General features: G+C 36.7%; 1 protein-coding gene across 7 annotated transcripts in view; it reads left to right on the top strand.

Annotated features, from left to right (window-relative positions):
* Positions 1–19,321, top strand: part of DLG2 (discs large MAGUK scaffold protein 2) — a 2,318,993-nt gene that overhangs the window by 6,652 nt on the left and 2,293,020 nt on the right. For all 7 annotated transcript variants that reach the window (XM_027532391.1, XM_027532387.1, XM_027532386.1 and 4 more), the window contains exon 2: positions 11,497–11,628. In XM_027532391.1, the coding sequence (XP_027388192.1) occupies positions 11,497–11,628 (132 nt within the window). The remainder of the gene's footprint in view (positions 1–11,496; positions 11,629–19,321) is intronic.

The following is a 19,321-nucleotide window of genomic DNA, read 5'->3' as shown; positions in this document are numbered from 1 at the left end:
TCACTCCAATCCATTTTGAGGTTTTCTGTCTTTCCTGGGGTTATAGTAGGGCTCCATCTGGCACAGGATCTACTCTGGTCATTGATCATCTGAGTGTAACAGTTTACCTCTGAGTCATGAGTTGTTTTGTCTAGATAGTTCTTTCTTGTCTAGCTACAATTGCTACTTCCAAGACATGGATTTAACATTCCCCACCCCTCCCCGGCCCCCACAGAATTTCTGTGTTTCTGTTTGCCTAGCTGCATAATGTTGCTTTTCCTCTCTGGGGTCTTTCTGCCTTTCAGGCAGTGCTGCCAGGAAATAGCCTAGATACCTGCGGCCTTGGGTTCCAAAAACTTCTCTTAGTTTTCAGCTGAGAAAATCTTTTCCTAGACTGGGGAGGGGCTGGAAGATGTTTCTCTCTCGGCATGTACCTGAGAATCTCTCTTTGATCTTTGAAACAAACTCTTTTATTCAGAGGGTTTAGGCTTTTGGAAAGCAAAACTGGAATAACTAAAATTCCCTCAATTTTCTGTCCTAGTACATACCTCTCCTGAGGCAATACAATACAAAATCAGTTACCAGCTTGAAGGAAAAGAAAGGAAATGGGAACATTTAGAGAGAGAAAAAATTAAGATCTCAAAGTACCAATCTCCCATGTGTGCTTCTTCACCTGCCTTCTTATGACAGTGCCACCAGGTGACATTATGAAAATCATATAATCTTTCTGAACTTCAGTTTCCTTTTCTGAAACAACATTAGTAATACATTGTTTCTTTTCCTCATCAAATAAGATAATGTATATGAACTTTATTTTTATAAAATAAAGTTAGTGATAGAATTAGGACAGGAAGTTTATCCATTGTTCTTTGCACTGTATGAGTGTGGTGGTCTTAGATCCACTGAATGGTGTCATGGTGCAGGGGAGGAGAGCCCTGGGACTGGAGGAGAGCCCTGGGATGGAATCCTACCTTTTCCATCAGCTGGATATGTTATCTAAAAATCAACAGGTTGAACTTCACACTTCTCATCTTAAGTTATAACTGCCACAAATAATACCCAAGGGGCTTCCCAGATGATGCAGTGGTAAAGACTCTGTCTCTGTCAATGCAGAGATGCAAGCAACATGGATTTGATCCCTGGGTTGGGAAGATCCCCTGAAAAAGGAAATGGCAGCTCACTCCAGTATTTTTGCCTGGAAAATTCCATGGACAGAGGAGCCTGGGGAGCTGCAGTTCATGGGGTTGCAAAGTCAGACACGACTGAGCAACTGAACACACACAGAGTAATAGTCAACTCTTAGGATTCTTGAGATAATCAAATAAAGATACCTAGCCCATGTGAAAATTGTTTTGAGAATAGGGAAGTGCTACAAATGCTTTTTTGAATTGCATCCAAGTACTGCATTTTGGACTCTCTTATTGACCATGATGGCTACTCCATTTCTTCTAAGGGATTCCTGCCCACAGTAGTAGATATAATGGTCATCTGAGTTAAATTCACCCATTCCAGTCCATTTTAGTTCATTGATTTCTAGAATGTTGATGTTCACTCTTGCCATCTCCTGTTTGACCACTTCAAATTTGCCTTGATTCATGGACCTAACATTCCAGGTTTCTATGCAATATTGCTCTTTACAGCATTAGACTTTCTTCTATCACCAGTCACATCCACAACTGGGTATTGTTTTTGCTTTGGCTTCATCCCTTCATTCTTTCTGGAATTATTTTTCCACTGATCCCCTGTAGCATATTGGGCACCTACCAACCTGGGGAGTTCCTCTTTCAGTATCGTATCATTTTGCCTTTTCATACTGTTCATGGGGTTCTCAAGGCAAGAATACTGAAGTGGTTTGCCATTCCCTTCTCCAGTGGACCACATTCTGTCAGACCTCTCCACCATGACCCGTCCATCTTGAGTGGCCCCCCATGGCATGGCTTAGTTTCATTGAGTTAGACAAGGCTGTGGTCTATGTGATCAGATTGGCTAGTTTTCTGTGATTATGGTTTCAGTGTGTCTGCCCTCTGATGTCTCTTGCAACACCTACCATCTTACTTGGGTTTCTCTTACCTTGGACGTGGGGTATCTCTTCACAGCTGCTCCAGCAAAGTGCAGCTGTTGCTCCTTACCTTGGACAAGTCGCCCATCCTGACCTTGAACATAGAGTAGCTCCTCTCAGCCTTCATGTGCCCGTGCAGCTGCCACTCCCTGGACATGGGGTTGGTCCTCTCCACCGCCCCTGACCTTGGACGTGGGGTTGCTCCTCTCAGCTGTCGCCCCTGACCTCAGACGTGGGGTAACTCCTCTGTTCATTTCCAAGGCAAACCATTCAATATCATGGTAATCCAAGCCTATGCCCCAAACAGTAACTCTGAAGAAGCTGAAGTTGAACTGTTCTATGAAGACCTAGAAGACCTTTTAGAACTAACACCCAAAAAAGATGTCCTTTTCATTATAGGGGACTGGAATACAAAAGTAGGAAGTCAAGAAACACCTGGAGTAATAGGCAAATTTGGCTTTGGAATATGGAATGAAGCAGGGCAAAGGCTAACAGAGTTTTGCCAAGAGAATGCACTGGTCATAGCAAATACCCTCTTCCAACAACATAAGAGAAAACTCTACACATGGACATCACCCGATGGTCAATACTGAAATCAGATTGATTATATTCTTTGCAGCCAAAGATGGAGAAGCTCTATACAGTCAGCAAAAACAAGACCGGGAGCTGACTGTTGCTTAGATCATGAACTCCTTATTGCCAAATTCAGACTCAAATTGAGGAAAGTAGGAAAAACCACTAGACCATTCAGGTATGACGTAAATCAAATCCCTTATGATTATACAGTGGAAGTAAGAAATAGATTTAAGGGACTAGATCTGATAGAGTGCCTGATGAACTATGGACTGAGGTTCGTGACATTGTACAGGAGACAGGGATCAAGACCATCCCCATGGCAAAGAAATGCAAAAAAAGCAAAATGGCTGTCTGAGGAGGCCTTACAAATAGCTGTGAAAAGAAGAGAAGCGAAAAACAATACCCAGTTGTGTATGTGACTGGTGATAGAAGCAAGGTCCAATGCTGTAAAGAGCAATATTGCATAGGAACCTGGAATGTTAGGTCCATGAATCAAGGCAAATTGGAAGTGGTCAAACAGGAGATGGCAAGAGTGAAAATCAACATTCTAGAAGGAGAAAAGGGAAGATACAAGCATCTGAATGCAGAGTTTCAAAGAATAGCAAGAAGAGATAAGAAAGCCTTCCTCAGCGATCAATGCAAAGAAATAGAGGAAAACAACAGAATGGGAAAGACTAGAGATCTCTTCAAGAAAATTAGAGATACCAAGGGAACATTTCATGCAACGATGGGCTCGATAAAGGGCAGAAATGGTATGGGCCTAACAGAAGCAGAAGATATTAAGAAGAGATGGCAAGAATACACAGAAGAACTGTACAAGAAAGATTTTCACGACCCAGATAATCACGATGCTGTGATCACTCACCTAGAGTCAGACATCCTGGAATGTGAAGTCAAGTGGGCCTTAGAAAGCATCACTATGAACAAAGCTAGTGGAAGTGATGAAATTCCAGTTGAGCTATTTCAAATCCTGAAAGATGATCCTGTGAAAGTGCCAGCAAATTTGGAAAACTCAGCAGTGGCCACAGGACTGGAAAAGGTCAGTTTTCATTCCAATCCCAAAGAAAGGCAATGCCAAAGAATGCTCAAACCACTGCACAATTGCACTCATCTCACACGCTAGTCAAGTAATGCTCAAAATTCTCCAAGCCAGGCTTCAGCAATATGTGAACCGTGAACTTCCAGATGTTCAAGCTGGTTTTACAAAAGGCAGAGGAACCAGAGACCAAATTGCCAACATCTGCTGGATCATCAAAAAAGCAAGAGAGTTCCAGAAAAACATCTATTTCTGCTTTATTGACTATGCCAAAGCCTTTGACTTTGTGGATCACAATAAACTGTGGAAAATTCTGAAGGAGATGAGAATACCAGACCACCTGACTTGCCTCTTGAGGAACCTATATGCAGGTCAGGAAGCAACAGTTAGAACTGGACATGGAACAACAGACTGGTTCCAAATAGGAAAAGGAGTACGTCAAGGCTGTATACTGTCACCCTGCTCATTTAACTTACATGCAGAGTACATCGTGAGATACTCTGGGCTGAAGAAGCACAAGCTGGAATCAAGATTGCCGGGAGAAATATCAATAACCTCAGGTATGCAGATGACACCACCCTTATGGCAGAAAGTGAAGAGGAACTAAAAAGCCTTTTGGTGAAAGTGAAAGAGGAAAGTGAAGAAGTTGACTTAAAGCTCAACATTCAGAAAACTAAGATCATGGCATCCGGTCCCATCACTTCATGGGAAATAGATGGGGAAACAGTGACAGACTTAATTTTGGGGAGGGGGGCTCCAAAATCACTGCAGATGGTGATTGCAGCCATGAAATTAAAAGACGCTTACTCCTTGGAAGGAAAGTTATGACCAACCTAGATAGCATATTCAGAAGCAGAGACATTACTTTGCTAACAAGGATCTGTCTAGTCAAGACTATGATTTTTCCAGTGGTCATTATGGATGTGAGAATTGGACTGTGAAGAAAGCTGAGTGCCGAAGAATTGATGCTTTTAAACTGGTGTTGGAGAAGACTCTCGAGAGTCCCTTGGACTGCAAGGAGATCCAACCAGTCCATCCTAAAGGAGATCAGTCCTGGGTGTTCATTGGAAGGACTGATGCTGAAGCTGAAACTCCAATACTTTGGCCACCTGATGCAAAGAGCTGACCTATTTGAAAAGACCCTGATGCTGGGAGGGATTGGGGGCAGGAGGAGAAGGGGACAACAGAGGATGAGATGGCTGGATGGCATCACTGACTCGATGGGCGTGAGTTTGGGTAAACTCCAGGAGTTGGTGATGGACAGGGAGGCCTGGCGTGCTGTGATTCATGGGATTGCAAAGAATTGGACACAACTGAGCAACTGAACTGACTGACAAATGCTTAGCAGGATACCTTTTCTTTTTGTTACAAGGAAGAGGAAAGCTGTGTTCAGAGTCAGAATCTCTTTCCATCAGTTGTCTGAGTCCAGCTTCCTTGTCACCTCCTGGAGTAAGCCTGCCTAGATGTGGCAGGTACACATCTGGTTACAGCAAAGAAGTGCCACGATATGCTTTCTACTTTTTGATAGACTAGGATGATGTTCTTATGAGTTATTTCTTCTCTTTCAATGTTACTAATTTAAACCATTCAATATTTACAAAATGATTGCAGTATTTTGATCTGCATTAAGTCTGGCCATACATTTTCCCCACAATTTAAACTCCAAGTTTTTTCTATTTTTTTTTTTTTCATCTTTGTTTCCCCTAGTGTGTTACAACTGGAACAAGACATTTTTTAGTATTCTGCTGAAGATGCAGTTTGCTGTCTTTTCTATTTGTTACCATTTTAAGCATATACTTTTCTCATTTTCTCTTCAGTAATTCTATAGAAAAGCTGAAAGAATGACTTATCTGAAAGGTGGCAACATAAATTCACCATTTTAGTTTATTACCTTTTTGTGGCAGTAGTGGAGAGTCTCATCAACAGATGCTTGTTGAAGTATATTTAAAAAGTTTAAGGGGGAGAAGTAAAGTATAATTACAGAAAATTACATAAAAAAGGACAATTACAGGAAAAAGAAATACTGTGATCCTTTCCCAGTAAGTTGAATTTCAGTATGGCATAATACTTAAAAGTATGGGCTTTGGTGCCAGATGGACCATGGTTTACGTCGTGGTTCCAGCACTTACTGGTTGTGTCACCTTGGAAGAAATGAAGTTACTTCATTTCTCAGTTTGTTTCCTCATTTGAGGAATGTGTATTTCTTGGGGTACTTGGGAAGATTAAATAAAGTGATCTATGCAGAATACTTAGCATTACTCAACAGCTAATTTTATTAGTTATAAAATGATACCTTTGTTTTTATCACCTTGGGCTTTATATTTTAATATTAAAGCATCTTTTTAAAGGCCTAGTATCAGGATAACTTTTATGTTGGCATTCATCATTTTAGTGTTTTCACATGAGTCTTCATCATTTTATTATTTTCATATGAGTATTCTTTATATGGGGCTCTTCCCTGGTGGCTCAGTGGTAAAGAATCTGCCTGCCAAGGCAGGAGACTCGAATTCTATCCATGGATTGGGAAGCTGCCTTGGAGAAAGAAATGGCAACCCACTCCCAGTATTCTTGCCTGGGAAATTCCATGGACAGAGGAGCCTGGGGCTATAGTCCATGGGGTTGCAAAGAGTTGGACATAACCTAGCTACCAAAAACAACAACAAATCCTTAATTTACAAAATAACAAAAATGATAATGTTAACAGAATTAAGCATATATAGTTCCCCAAAGAAGACTATATATACATACACACACACACACACACACACACACACACACACACACTCTTTTATTTGAGGGACTTCCTGGTGGTTCAGTGGTTAAGACTCTAAGCTTTCAGTGCATGGGACACAGGTTCAGTCCCTAGTCAGGGAACTAAAATCCTGTATGCTGCATGGCTTGGCCACAATTTTTTTTTTTTTTTCTAATTTGCTGGTCATAATGGTATATAAGTAATGATCAAAAACTGTTCAATGTTGCATATATTCACTTCAGATGACGTGGGGGCGGAAACTGTCATCATTCTTTCTTGTTTCAATTGATAGATAGCATACTGTAGTTAAAATGATCTTTATAAAACTTTAAAAATGGTCGTGCTCATCTTTATTAAAGATTTTTCCATGGCTTCTTATTCTTCTTCAGGAAAAGGCCAGTGTGATCTGTATGGTATCAGTTTACTTCTCTGTTCTCTTGGCACCTGGTACCTCATCATAGCATGACCACACTCTATTTTAATCTTTTACTTTGTTTAAATTTTCTACTTAATTATCTTTACCTTCAGACAGAAGACATCCCTGAGAGGGTAGAATATTTATCTTTTTTAGTATTGAGCGACCAAAGTCTAGAGCATCATAAGATAAATATTTGAGTAATGAAGGAAAGAACTTAGTAGCTCTATTAGATTTTAAAGGTAGGACCATTTAAATTTATGTTATAACTATTATTTTATATTAATAAGCACATGTAAAAATAGAGATTCAACTTATAACCCTAGATTCTAAAATTTAGTGATAAAATTATGTCTGATTGGTCAAGTTTTTTTTTTTTTTTTTCCCCATAGAGATATGCTCAATTGTTTCTGGAGGATTAAGGGTGGTACTATGGAGAGAACACTCAGAATCGAAAGCTTTAGGATTATGCTCCAGGTTTGTTATTCAGTAGTTCTGTCATCTTGGGCAAGTCACTTACTAACTTCAGTTTTCTGCCTGCGTGTGTATTAGTCCTCCAGTTATGTCTGAATCTTTGCGACCCCAGAGATTATAGCCCGCCAGGCTCCTCTGTCCATGGAGTTCTCCAGGCAAGAATACTGGAGTGGGTTGCCATGCCCTTCTCCAGGGGATCTTCTGACTCAGGGATCGAACCTAGGTCTCCTGCATGGCAGGCAGATTCTTTGCCATCTGAGCCACCAGGGAAGCCCCAGTTTCATGTATAAGAGGCAATATAACTTCTCAGTGGTGGGAATCAGATAATGCATGGGAAAGTTCTTTCTAAACTGTGAAAGTGAAAGACGCTCAATTGTGTCTGGCTCTTTGCGAACCCATGGACTATACAGTCTGTGGAATTCTCCAGGCCAGAATACTGGAGTGGGCAGCCTTTCCCTTCTCTAGGGAATCTTTCCAACCCAGGAATCGAACCCAGGTCTCCTGCATTGCAGTCAGATTGTATTTAAAGGGATTTCAAGATTTGAAATGATTTGTGTGTTTAGTTTACCATTTCCTTTATTATACTTAGATCTTAGTTTTCTGAACAATACCATCACATGTTCTATAATTCTTCTTAGTTGTGGCAAATAATTTTATGTTATCTTTTTCTTATCTAAAAATTCATGTTAGCAATATTACTGTTTCAAATTAAATCACCTGTCCCAAATTATAACTTTTTGGCAATGCTGTTCTTAAACCAAAGACAAAAGAGTTGAACCTTAATTAACAGACATGGGATTACCTATGATTCCAATTATGTAACATTCACTATATCCTTTGGATTGTATATTTCATCTGAAATTTTTATTTTTAAAAATGATTTCCCTGTTATTTCCTTCTGTATCTGCCTTCAGGTATTCCAAGTTTAGTTTTGTCCTTTCAGTAGACTCTGGAGTCATATGAATACAGATCTCCTTTAACAGAGAAAATAAGATAATTGAGATCATTGTATTGGCAGTTCAGGTGAAAAAATATCTCCACTTATACCTGGTTTAATTTGAACAGCAGTCAAGGTATTAGTCCCAACTTACTTGGGTAATTCTCAACTTTCCACTTTATTAAACATCTGGTTAGGGATCTTTGAATTATACAACAAGATCCTTGTTATCTTTTGTTTTCTTTATTTACCATCTTTGTATAGTTATGTAGTTTTCTATTATCTTCACATTCAAGCTTTTGTTAATCAGAAACAAGAATTTAATCAGAAATAGAATTAACACCAGATGGTGATCATTGATGTCAAAAAGAACCTTGAAAAGGCAACCGCAATTCCATCATTAGATGCTGGCATGCATAAACCTAAGTTGTCTAAGACAGACTTGACCATATTTGACCATTTTTATTGTATTCTGCCTTTTTGTTTTATGTGTCAGTATTTTGTTGTACAGAAATGAGAGACATAATAAATTCTGTTGGTTTAGAGGCCATCTAGATGCTTTTGATAGTGTCTTCCCTGGGTAGTCATTCAATAAATATGTGTTGAAGGAATTAGTTAAAGTCCCTTTACCTAGTGACTTATATCTGTAGATGTGATTATGGGAATGCTATCATGGTGTGCTGCAGTCCATGGGGTTGCAAAGAGTCGGACACGACTTAGCAACTGAACAACAGCAACAATAAGAAACAATGAAAGCAAAGAAGGTGTAGACAGCATTTCAAGGAGTTTTGCTATGGAAGGGAACAGAGAACTGGGGACAGTAGTTAGTTAGAGGAATTAAGGGTAAAGGAAGGTTTTTAAAAATCACTGCTCTTACAGTTTTATTTGTATGCTAAAGGGAGGGATTGGAGAGGAAAACAGTTGATGATGAAGCAGTGTAGGCAAAAGAAAATAGGCTTAGGTGCTTAAGTAGAGGAGTTGGCATTACAAATATTTTATCCATAGTAACGAGGAAGACAGAATATAGGGGAGCAGCTACAGATGACCTAGTGGATATTAGATTAGGAGATTGTGTAATTTCTCTTCTGATTTTCCACAAAATGGAAAACATGATCATCAGCTGAGGATGGCTGTAGGGGTAGAGAATTGGAACGTTCAATAGGAAAATATGAATTATTGTTATAATTGATATTTAGTCTGTGAAAGTGGTAGATTTGAAGGGGGAAAGGCTATTAAAATTCAAAGACAGTTGTCTTTGTGGTAATGATTGTGGTAATCATTTCACAATATATACATATATCAAAACTTTCTGTTGTACACCTTAACTGTATACAATTTTTATTTGTCAATCTGACCTCAGTAAAGCTGGGAGAAAAAGAATGAATCTCAAAGCAGGGAAGTTTTGATGAAGATTCCTCGTACGATTAAAAAATACACAATAACAAAAGAAGAGCTCTGGTCAGGTGGAGAAGTACCAGGAATTCCTAGAGAGACTTTTGAAGGAAGTGACACTGACTGAAGGTAAAACTCTTACTGATGACAGAATCTGAGCAAAGGATGAAATTGTGGAAAACCAAGCCTGGCGTGCTGCAGTCCATGGGATCACAAAGAGTTGGACACAACTGAGTGACTGAACAATAATTCCAGTCAGCTTTCATCCAAAATGATATGAATAAGAAACTTCATAATGTGTCTTCTCTATGAAAAGTTTGTATGCTATTCCTCAGACAGGAACTCCTCAAACAGAACAAATATAAAATTATATAAATCATATAAAGAGGAAAATTATCAATTTAATATTTAAGATTATGGTCTGAACTTTGTTGCCACTTTCTTCAGAAGCTTTCGAAACATAATTTTATAAAATACAAATCGATGATGAAAGCAGTTGTTCGTTTGTTAAGATGACTCTTGCCCTTTCTCATAATGCATTTCAGGTCTGAGGAAGTGTTGTATTTTATATTCTCAGTGTACATTCATAAGTATTACTGGTTAAAAATATGTGACTTGACATTTTTCAAACAGAACTTAATTTTGGAACAACTAAATTGAGTCTTCTCACTTCCAAAAATAATTGTCACCTACTACACACAAAGACACTGCCACTTTGGTGACTTTTTCAGGGATATTTTGTTGTCTGGGCAACTAATACTTTGTCGTGTGAGCAGTTCAAGAAGCCATAGTATAACAGTGCGTATTAAGAATGCCTGTAGTATTTGTGTAGGCAAAGTGGTTTGGAAGAAGAGTGACAGTGATTACTTTTAACTGTCAGAGATGGTTTTATGAAATAGAGAGCATTTGTGTGTGTGTGTGTGTGTGTTGGTCGTTCAGTTGTGTCTGACTCTTTGTGACTCCATGGACTGTATGTATTCCACCAGGCTCCCCTGTCTGTGGAGTCCTCCAGGCAGGAATACTGGAGTGGGTTGCCATTTCCTTCTCCAGAGAACATTTGAATTAGGTCCAAATTAAGGGAAGATAAGTTTTCAGTTGACTTCTTGATTACTTTCTATGCGCTAGGTATTGTACTAAGCATTTTGTAATTTAATCCTGCTGCCTGTAAGGAAACAAGCTCAGAGAGGTTAAGTAACTTATTGATGGCCACACAGCTAGCAAATAGGTTTCAGACCCAGACCCAGCTAACAATAAACTCTTTCTAATGTAGCATACTAATTCAAGGAGGAGAGAGGGCTATGGGGGAGGATATTCCAATACAGAGAGCAGGAGGAGCAAAGAAAACTACACAGGTATAGAAAGTGTGTGTGTGTACGTATGTGTGTGTGGGGGGCAGAGTGGAGAGTGAAAGTGAGTAATCCACTGTGGCTTTGGCACTGTGTGTAAATGTGTGAAGGGGGTGAAATAATATATAGTGGGAAATAAAGACTGAAAATATAGCTTGTAAACAGCTTATGGGATGGTGGTCTCAAAAGTTACATTAAGGAATCTGGACATTATGTTGTAGGAGGTCACAAATTTTAAGATAGTTTTCCTGACAGAGTCTTATCTACTGTGTGAATATCAACTGGTCGGCATTCCATATGGACTTTTGCCTTGTTTCATAGTTGCAAATTCTTTTGGAAGACAATAGAAATAAAAGTGGGTTCTTAAAATTGAGTTCATTGTAATTATCAATTTTAAAAGTAGTTTATGGAATTCCTGATTAGTTATTATTCTGTGTTATGAAATTAGGAATACCATTAGACAATAGTTTAATGTTAGATTACTGTTTTTCTGAGATCATAAGATAGAATTTTAAAATCATGTTTTTCAGATACTGACCGAGCTTTGTCATTACTGGAAGAATACTGCAAAAAATTAAGGAAACCAGAGGAGCAGCAGTTGAAAAATGCTGTTAAAAAGGTGATGGGTATCTTTAAGAGCAGCTTATTCCGAGCTTTGCTAGGTAGGTATTAAAAATTATTCATCATCTTCACAATTAGAATTGGGCTTAATTGTTTGAATATTGTTGTCAGAGAACCTGATATTAACCAAATTTGAAACTGAAATATTTTTCTTAATATCAGGTAGAAGAAAATATTTTTTTTCATTTTCTTATTTCAGCTTATCTTAAAAAAGAACTGCTATAAGATGGAAATAAGTATATGTTAATAAAAATAAAAGTATTGAAAGAATGTTTTGTATAGGAAGACAAGTAAACACAGGAGAAAGCTGGAGTAGTTTATTTCAAAAATTGAGGAAAAATGTGCTAGAGAAGGAATTGCCTGACATGAATAGTGATGGGTCACATTCTATTCAGCTAGGATTATAGTTCTAGTCTTACCTTCTTCAGACAAAACTTAAAACACTATTTTTCATCTTTTTGCTTCTCTCAAAAAATCTCATGATTCACACTGAAAAATTTATTGATGAAAATTTCAATACTTTGTCAGTTTTTCATGAATTGAGCTACATAATGTTTAACCTTCTGTTTATTCTTGAATTTATGGTTTATTTATGTATATCTTTATACATACATTTTTGCATTTATGCAGATAATTTTAAATTCTTTTTTTAGAATTAAACTAGTAAAGATACAAATACCTCCCCCCAACAAAAGTGACCAACAGTTTTAAAAAGGACTCAATTATAGATTCTGCTAAATTTAAACAGTATATTTTAGAGAAATAATTGCATCTACTAGACATTATTACTACTATTTCCAGGTTTGATGGTTACTGATATAAAAAATAAAAACATGAATTTATGAGAATTAGTCTTGAAAATATTTTGTGCTTTTATTATAATAAATGTTTATACTTATTGACAAAACTACAACTCTATGGTTTATATTTAAGAAACCATTCCTTTTTGAAAAATTGAAAATCAATCTATTGAGTAGAAATAGTAAAAGCTCTATAGGATTATTTTGTCTGTGGATTAATTTCTTTGAAATATTCTTTTATGGCTAGTAAGAATTAATGACACACATAACTATAATCATCTTAGTTGGTATTAAATAAAAACAACTCTAAATGGACTCTTAACGAAATTTAAATAAACCCTGTCATTAGAGAATAGTATTTTAGAGAACATTTTTTAAGCAACAGATTTTTCAGTTAAAAATTAATAGTTTTATTAAAAAAAATTAATAGTTTTATTAAGACCATTAACTGAATGGCCATACTTCTAAATAGATTTGTATGATGTGCTTAGATAAGATTGAGCTATGTCTTTTGATTGAGTTTTTAAGAACTTTATTTAGGAAGAATATTGTTGAATGCTTTAGATAATTCTACCAGAATAATGTATTCATTTGGCAGTGCAGCATCATTACATGAGGAATAAAAAGACGAATGACAAAGAGTTGTATTTTGCCATTGTTTTAAGTGAGTGATAGATAACTTGGCAGAAAGCCTATAGAGTAGTTGAATTTCTCTAATAAAATGAGAGGTCACAGTAATCTGTAAAAAGCTGTTACATAAGTAATCCTGATGCCCAGCTTTGAATGGATAGATTTGTTTTGGCTGGTCTTTTAAGTCATTTTGGAATAAACCAGACTGCAAAGAATGGAGCGATGCTATACAATGCAACATAATTTTCTATTGAATTTTATTGGTCTCACTGTGCATTTTTTTTTTAAGGACCCAGAAAGGAAAAACTACATAGCCCTGTGTATCCTGAAGGGGATTGTATCTTTATAAAAGGATAAGTAGGGAACCATTGATAAACAGGGGATTATTTTTACTGGGTATTTTGCTTTCTGTTTCAACCAACCTCCCTTCCCCTTCTTTTTTGCTGCACATAATGGAAAATAGTGGCTTTAGCCCATTATTCTGATAATCAGGTAGTATGTTGAAATAATGCCTTGCATGAATCTCAACTGAAGAAAATAGGAGGCACTCATAGTGCAGAAAATCCAATACAAGTGTATAGTAGGGTAAAACACTGTTATTGCAGAATGTGCTGTATCATTTACAGGTGACTCGGAAACCAGGCCTTGTCTCAGTAAATGAAAAGCATCACTTTGAAAATAAATAATATCCTTCTTTTGTGAAAAAAGAAAATGCAAACACTAGTCTATCTTAGATGGTATAATCTTTGAGCACAGAATTCTGTCTCCATAGCTTTGATCATTATTATAGTGTGTAAAAGCATTTTATAAATGGGTTCTGTGATAATAGGATGGGGAGTGATAGCAAAGGTATTGTTTTTTTATTTTTAAGGTATAACTTTATCTGATTATAAGTATGCTGTGCTTAGTCACTTAGTCGTGTCCGAGGCTTTGCGACCCCAGGGACTGTAGCCTGCCAGGCTCTTCTGTCTGTGGGAATTCTCCAGGCAAGAACTCTGGAGTGGGTTGCCATGCCCTCCTCCAGGGGATCTTTCCAACCCAGGAACTGAATCCAGGTTTCCCGCATTGCAGGTGGATTTTTTACTGCCTGAGCCACTAGGGAAGCCTGATTATAAGCATAATATATGCTAATTATGGAACATTTTCAAAATAAAGTAAAAGAAAATTTCTCTTGTGATGAACAGTGTGAATGATAAACTGTTTGATTAACTTTCTTCTTTCTTGCTTCTTTAGGCCCTGTATTCTGTTTTGATTTTCCATTTACGAATAACTGAAAGTATAAACACAAAGACCTTAATTTTTAAAAAGTTAGTAATTAATGTTCATTAATACACAAAAAGAAAAATGCCTAAAATAGCAAAGCTGCACACTTCGATGTTAGGCTTAGGGTGACATCTTGTGGAAATACTAAGGAAAATGTTTTCTCCAGTGGATGGCTTTATGATGATTGCACTATTAGCACTTTTCAGAATTTGAATATAAGTGAATTCCACGATATTTTACAACTTAAGTCTCTTCATTTAGCACAGCTAAAGCAGTCAGATTTTCAAGGGACTGTATTAGATTATTTATCCTTTTTTTAGGAACAAGATGGAATGTTTTCCTTTTTGTACGTATCTGCCAGATCTACTTTGAAAATTTAACGATCTGTGTTAGCACCATAATTATCTGTAAAGACCATTTAAATCATGTAATCGGTTAGTTCATTTTTGAATTATGTACCATGAAATTTCTTTGCTTTGATACCTTATTGAAAATTGCCTTATTTATTTATTACTTTTATGTACCAGTATGGACAGAACATGTATGTATATTTAGTACCTTTCAACCCCTTCTAAAATCTTGTTAGCATTGTTTAATCTAATTTTGTTTTCTCTTACTTCACTTCAGTGTTTGAGGGGGAACCTGGGGGGAAGCCTTAGAAGAGAATGGGTAGTAGTGATTGTTTCCTAAAAACTCTGCTGGTAGCATAGCAACATCTTAGAAAAGAACTTATCTTGCTTTATGGTGGCTGAATGTCAGATTTTGTGTTAGAGTAAAATATTTTTTATTTTCATAAACATAAGTATAGACCATATGGAATTATTAGCAATAGAGGTGACACAGTAGATATACTTACATATTGGGATTTATCATCTCCTTCTACCTGTCCCTACCTATTGAAGCCTTCTACCATGTCCTTACCTGTTAGCAGCTTTAACCAGCCCTTTCGTTATGTCTCATAGCACTTTGTTCATATTACTATAAAGCACTTGTTATGTTGCCTTATGACAAATTGAGTATATTACTACTCCCTCAATAGAATGTAATAGCTTGAGAGTTGAGGTTATATCTATGTAACATTTGTACCCTCAGTTTGTGGGCTTTAATAATAATATGTCATCAATACATTTTATGTATTCAACAATTACTTAAAAAATACCTGTTATGTGTTACACATTATGCTTGACAATAGGGATATAACACTAAACTATCTGTTCAGTTGCTCAGTAGTGTCTGACTCTGCGACCCCATGGATTGAAGGCTTCCCTGTCCATTACCAACTCCTGGAGCCTACTCAAACTTGTGTTCATCACGTCAATAAACTGTAGAGGAGAGAATAGTGCTTGCCCTTATGGGTGAGAGAAATCAAGTGGAGAAAAGAGATATTAGGTATGTGATTAGTGAGTCATTTAAATATAATAGTGATTAGTATTATAAAGTTGATCTGTATTAGAGTTTTATCAGATTTTAGTTTGAGTAAAAAAAATTGCATTTTTTCTCACTGTAGTAATTCTAACATGTTGGGTTGGCCAAAAAAATTGTGTTTTCCTGTAACAGCTTATGGAAAATCCTAACAAACTTTTTGGTTTGTTATTTATTTCAAAGTAATATCTATTTACAAACATCATAGTTATTCTGGTCTTAATTTGTTTTTGTAATAATTTTTGCCACCTGATCATAAGAAACTGAAATAATTTTTTGTAGATTATAGTGAAATAGTTATATAAATTTGGAACAACTTGACTCTAATCCTCCAAAGCAGAGGTTCTCAGAGTGTGGTTCTTGGATCAGCAGCATCAGCTTCACTTGGGAATTTGGTCAGCATTGCAAATTCTTGGGCCTCACTCCAGACTTACCGAATTACAAACTCTGAAAGCAGGGTGCAGCAAATATTGTTGCAATAAGCCTTCCAGGCTATTCTGAGGCATGCTAAAGTTTGAGAACTTGTGTTCTAAATAGTTAGAAATTTGGCCACTCAGGGAAAGAAATATAGTATGTGAACAGCATTAATAAATTTGGGAAAATATGATGGTGGCATTTCTTCATTCTTGAGTTTTATAAAAATTTAGTTTGATCTGTGTCAAATATAATGAGCCATTATATTATCATTCTGGGATATACAATAGTGTATCTGAAACATTGAAGTGGGTTTTTTCCCTGTGGATACTTCATGGTAGTTTCTACCTATGGAACTGTGAATAGAGAACAAATAAGCTACACTGAGATGCCGTTGTTGGCACATGCGAAGCTCAGTTCAGTTCAGTTGCTCAATTGTGTCTGACTCTGCGACCCCATGGACTGCAGCATGCCAGGCTTCCGTGTCTATCACCAACTCCCGGAGCTTACTCAAACTCATGTCCATCCAGTTGGTGATGCCATCCAACCATCTCATCCTCTGTCGTCCCCTTCTCCTCCCACCTTCAATCTTTCCCAGCATCAGGATTTTTTCAAATGAGTCAGTTCATTGCATCAGGTGGCCAAAGTATTGGAGCTTCAGCTTCTAGACAGCATATTAAAAAGCAGGGACATTACTTTGCCAACAAAGGTCTGTCTAGTTAAAGCTGTGGTTTTTCCAGTAGTCATGTATGGATGTGAGAGTTGGACTATAAAGAAAGCTGAGCACTGAAGAATTGATGCTTTGAACTGTGGTGTTGGAGAAGACTGTTGAGAGTTCCTTGGACTGCAAGGAAGGTGAATGTTAGGTTCTTAAATACTGAGATCTACTCTGTTCTTGTTAATTTGTTTACAATACCCATTTCAGTAGAAAGAATGCAGGTATTTCAGTTATTACAATTTAGTAATAATAATTAATAAGTTATTTATGAGGTATTTACCTCCTTACATGGACATGTGCAGGTGGATATTATTAAAAACCAAATTCCTACCCTTGAGGATGTTAGGATCAGTTAGGAAGGTAATATTCACATATATACTAACAAGTATTACGTAGAATATAACCGAGGCTTAAACTCTGGAGCTTAGACCAAAGTGCTGTAGGAGTCCAAAGAAGCATGGATTCATTGTAGATTGGTGTTACTGGGGAAGATTTGTTTTTACAAGATGTAAACTTGAGCTGGATCTTGTCAGTGACAGGATTTGGGTAAGAAGAGGATAGAAAAGGACATTTTTTCCTCATCCATTTATCTAATTATCCATGTATCCATTTGTTCATTCAAACACTGAACACTGTGCCAGATATAAAACTGTAGAGAAAAGCATTAAATTAAATTGCATGAATAGTTTATATTTACCATTGCGAAAATGCTACAGTGGTGAAGTAGAGAATGTTGTGGGTGAGAAGCTTAACTTTAGCAGTGGAATCAGGGTGAGCTATCTTAGGGAAGTGGCATTTGAGGTGATAACAAACAGATTCATAGAAATCAGAAGGAGAGTGAGGAAATAGATGTGACTTAAACAACGTTCAAGATATTCTTGATATTTATACTTTAAAAATGTTCTCTCAGAGCTGGCTAAAGGATCGTATTAGACTTAAATCTTTTCTGGAGACTTGTTTAAGTTTGAAGATACACTTGAGAAACAAGAGTGGTAAGCAGAAAATGGGGCCCAAACAGTTCTTATAATTCCCTTTGTTAAACTGCTATATACTGAGTGTGATTAGTTGTGTGCTTTATGTCAAGCAGGATCAAATATTTCTAAAGTTAATTTTGACACTTTCAGTTGGATTGCCACCAAGAAGTTTGTCTCTGGACCTTTTATATTTGTTGCAGGATTTATGTCACCAGATGGCACCATTTAACTAAATTTATGTACTATGGATGCTGATAAGGCTGATTGTTTTCAAATGAAGAATGTTTTTATTTGTGCTGTAATAGAAATAGCCCCAAATTAATTTCTTTTGATAGCATATTTGACTTCTATACACAGTATGGTAATGAAACCCCAAAAGTTTGTTGGGAGCTTGAAAGCATCTGGTAATTTCTGATAAGGTACATAATAAATGAAAATTTGGTGGTGATCACTATCACTGATATATGGAATCTGGTGAAAAAGCAGAACACAATAGGCTACCCTATCTAGATTTTCCCAGAGCTAGTAATATTATGAATATTTTAGCTTTGAATTTAACTTTCATATATAGGGAGTTGGTATGCATAATAACAAAAATACAGAGAAGATTCTAAAAGGTTGTTTTAGAAATAAGCCTTTTCAAGATGTTTAGAAATATCATGGTAGTAGTATATTAAATAATTTTGTCAATAGAGTATATGTTCTCTTGAATTGTGGAACTAATAAAATTAATAGAACATGATATAGAATTCTTTCTTAGTATAAATATTTATCCCAAGAAACTGAATATTTGTTCTTAGTTAAAAACTTCCTTAATGTTTTCCCTGCCACTAAGCAAAATTAGTTATTTTCTCTCTTACGTCCCTATAGTATTTGTTAGTATTTCTGGTGTAGCAGTTACTCTGTTGTATTATTATTAATTGATTACATGTTGGCCTCCCTCAATAGACTATGAGCTTCTTGCATACAGGAACTGGTTCTAATTCAGTGTGTAGCAGTGTCTGCCATGGACTAGTCCATCATTAAATTTATTCATTTGACAGAATCTATCTTGAATATGTCCTATTTAAGAGACACTCAGGCTCTGGGTAGTCAGTAAGAAGAGAGATGTAGACCCTATTGTCATGAAACTCAGGGTCTACTAAGGGAATCAGACAATTAGTACAGCTGTGAAAAATACTTTGAAATAGTTATTTGGATCAAATAGTAAAATAAGGAATTACATCAACTAATATAATTCATATTATTGTGGATTGTGTTTGTTTAAAAATGTTTAGATAGTATCTGTTAAAGGAAACCTTCCAGTAGTCTTCTGTTATCCTTGGAATGAAATTTGAACTTCTCACCTATAAGGCTCTCTATCACCTCTACCTACCTCTCATCTCTTAGCACTCTTCCCTACTCTATATTCCAGCCAAAATGGCCTTCTCTCTGCTTCCAAATGCTGCCCCAAAGCACTTTACATGCTTCCCTTTTGCTTGGAGCACTTTCTATCTAGATCTTTGCCTAACTT

This window comes from Bos indicus x Bos taurus, chromosome 29 (genome assembly GCF_003369695.1).
Source record: "Bos indicus x Bos taurus breed Angus x Brahman F1 hybrid chromosome 29, Bos_hybrid_MaternalHap_v2.0, whole genome shotgun sequence".
Taxonomy (NCBI): Eukaryota; Metazoa; Chordata; class Mammalia; order Artiodactyla; family Bovidae; genus Bos; species Bos indicus x Bos taurus.
The sequence above is the reverse complement of the archived record's forward strand: the minus strand, read 5'-3'. Positions and strand labels throughout refer to the sequence as shown.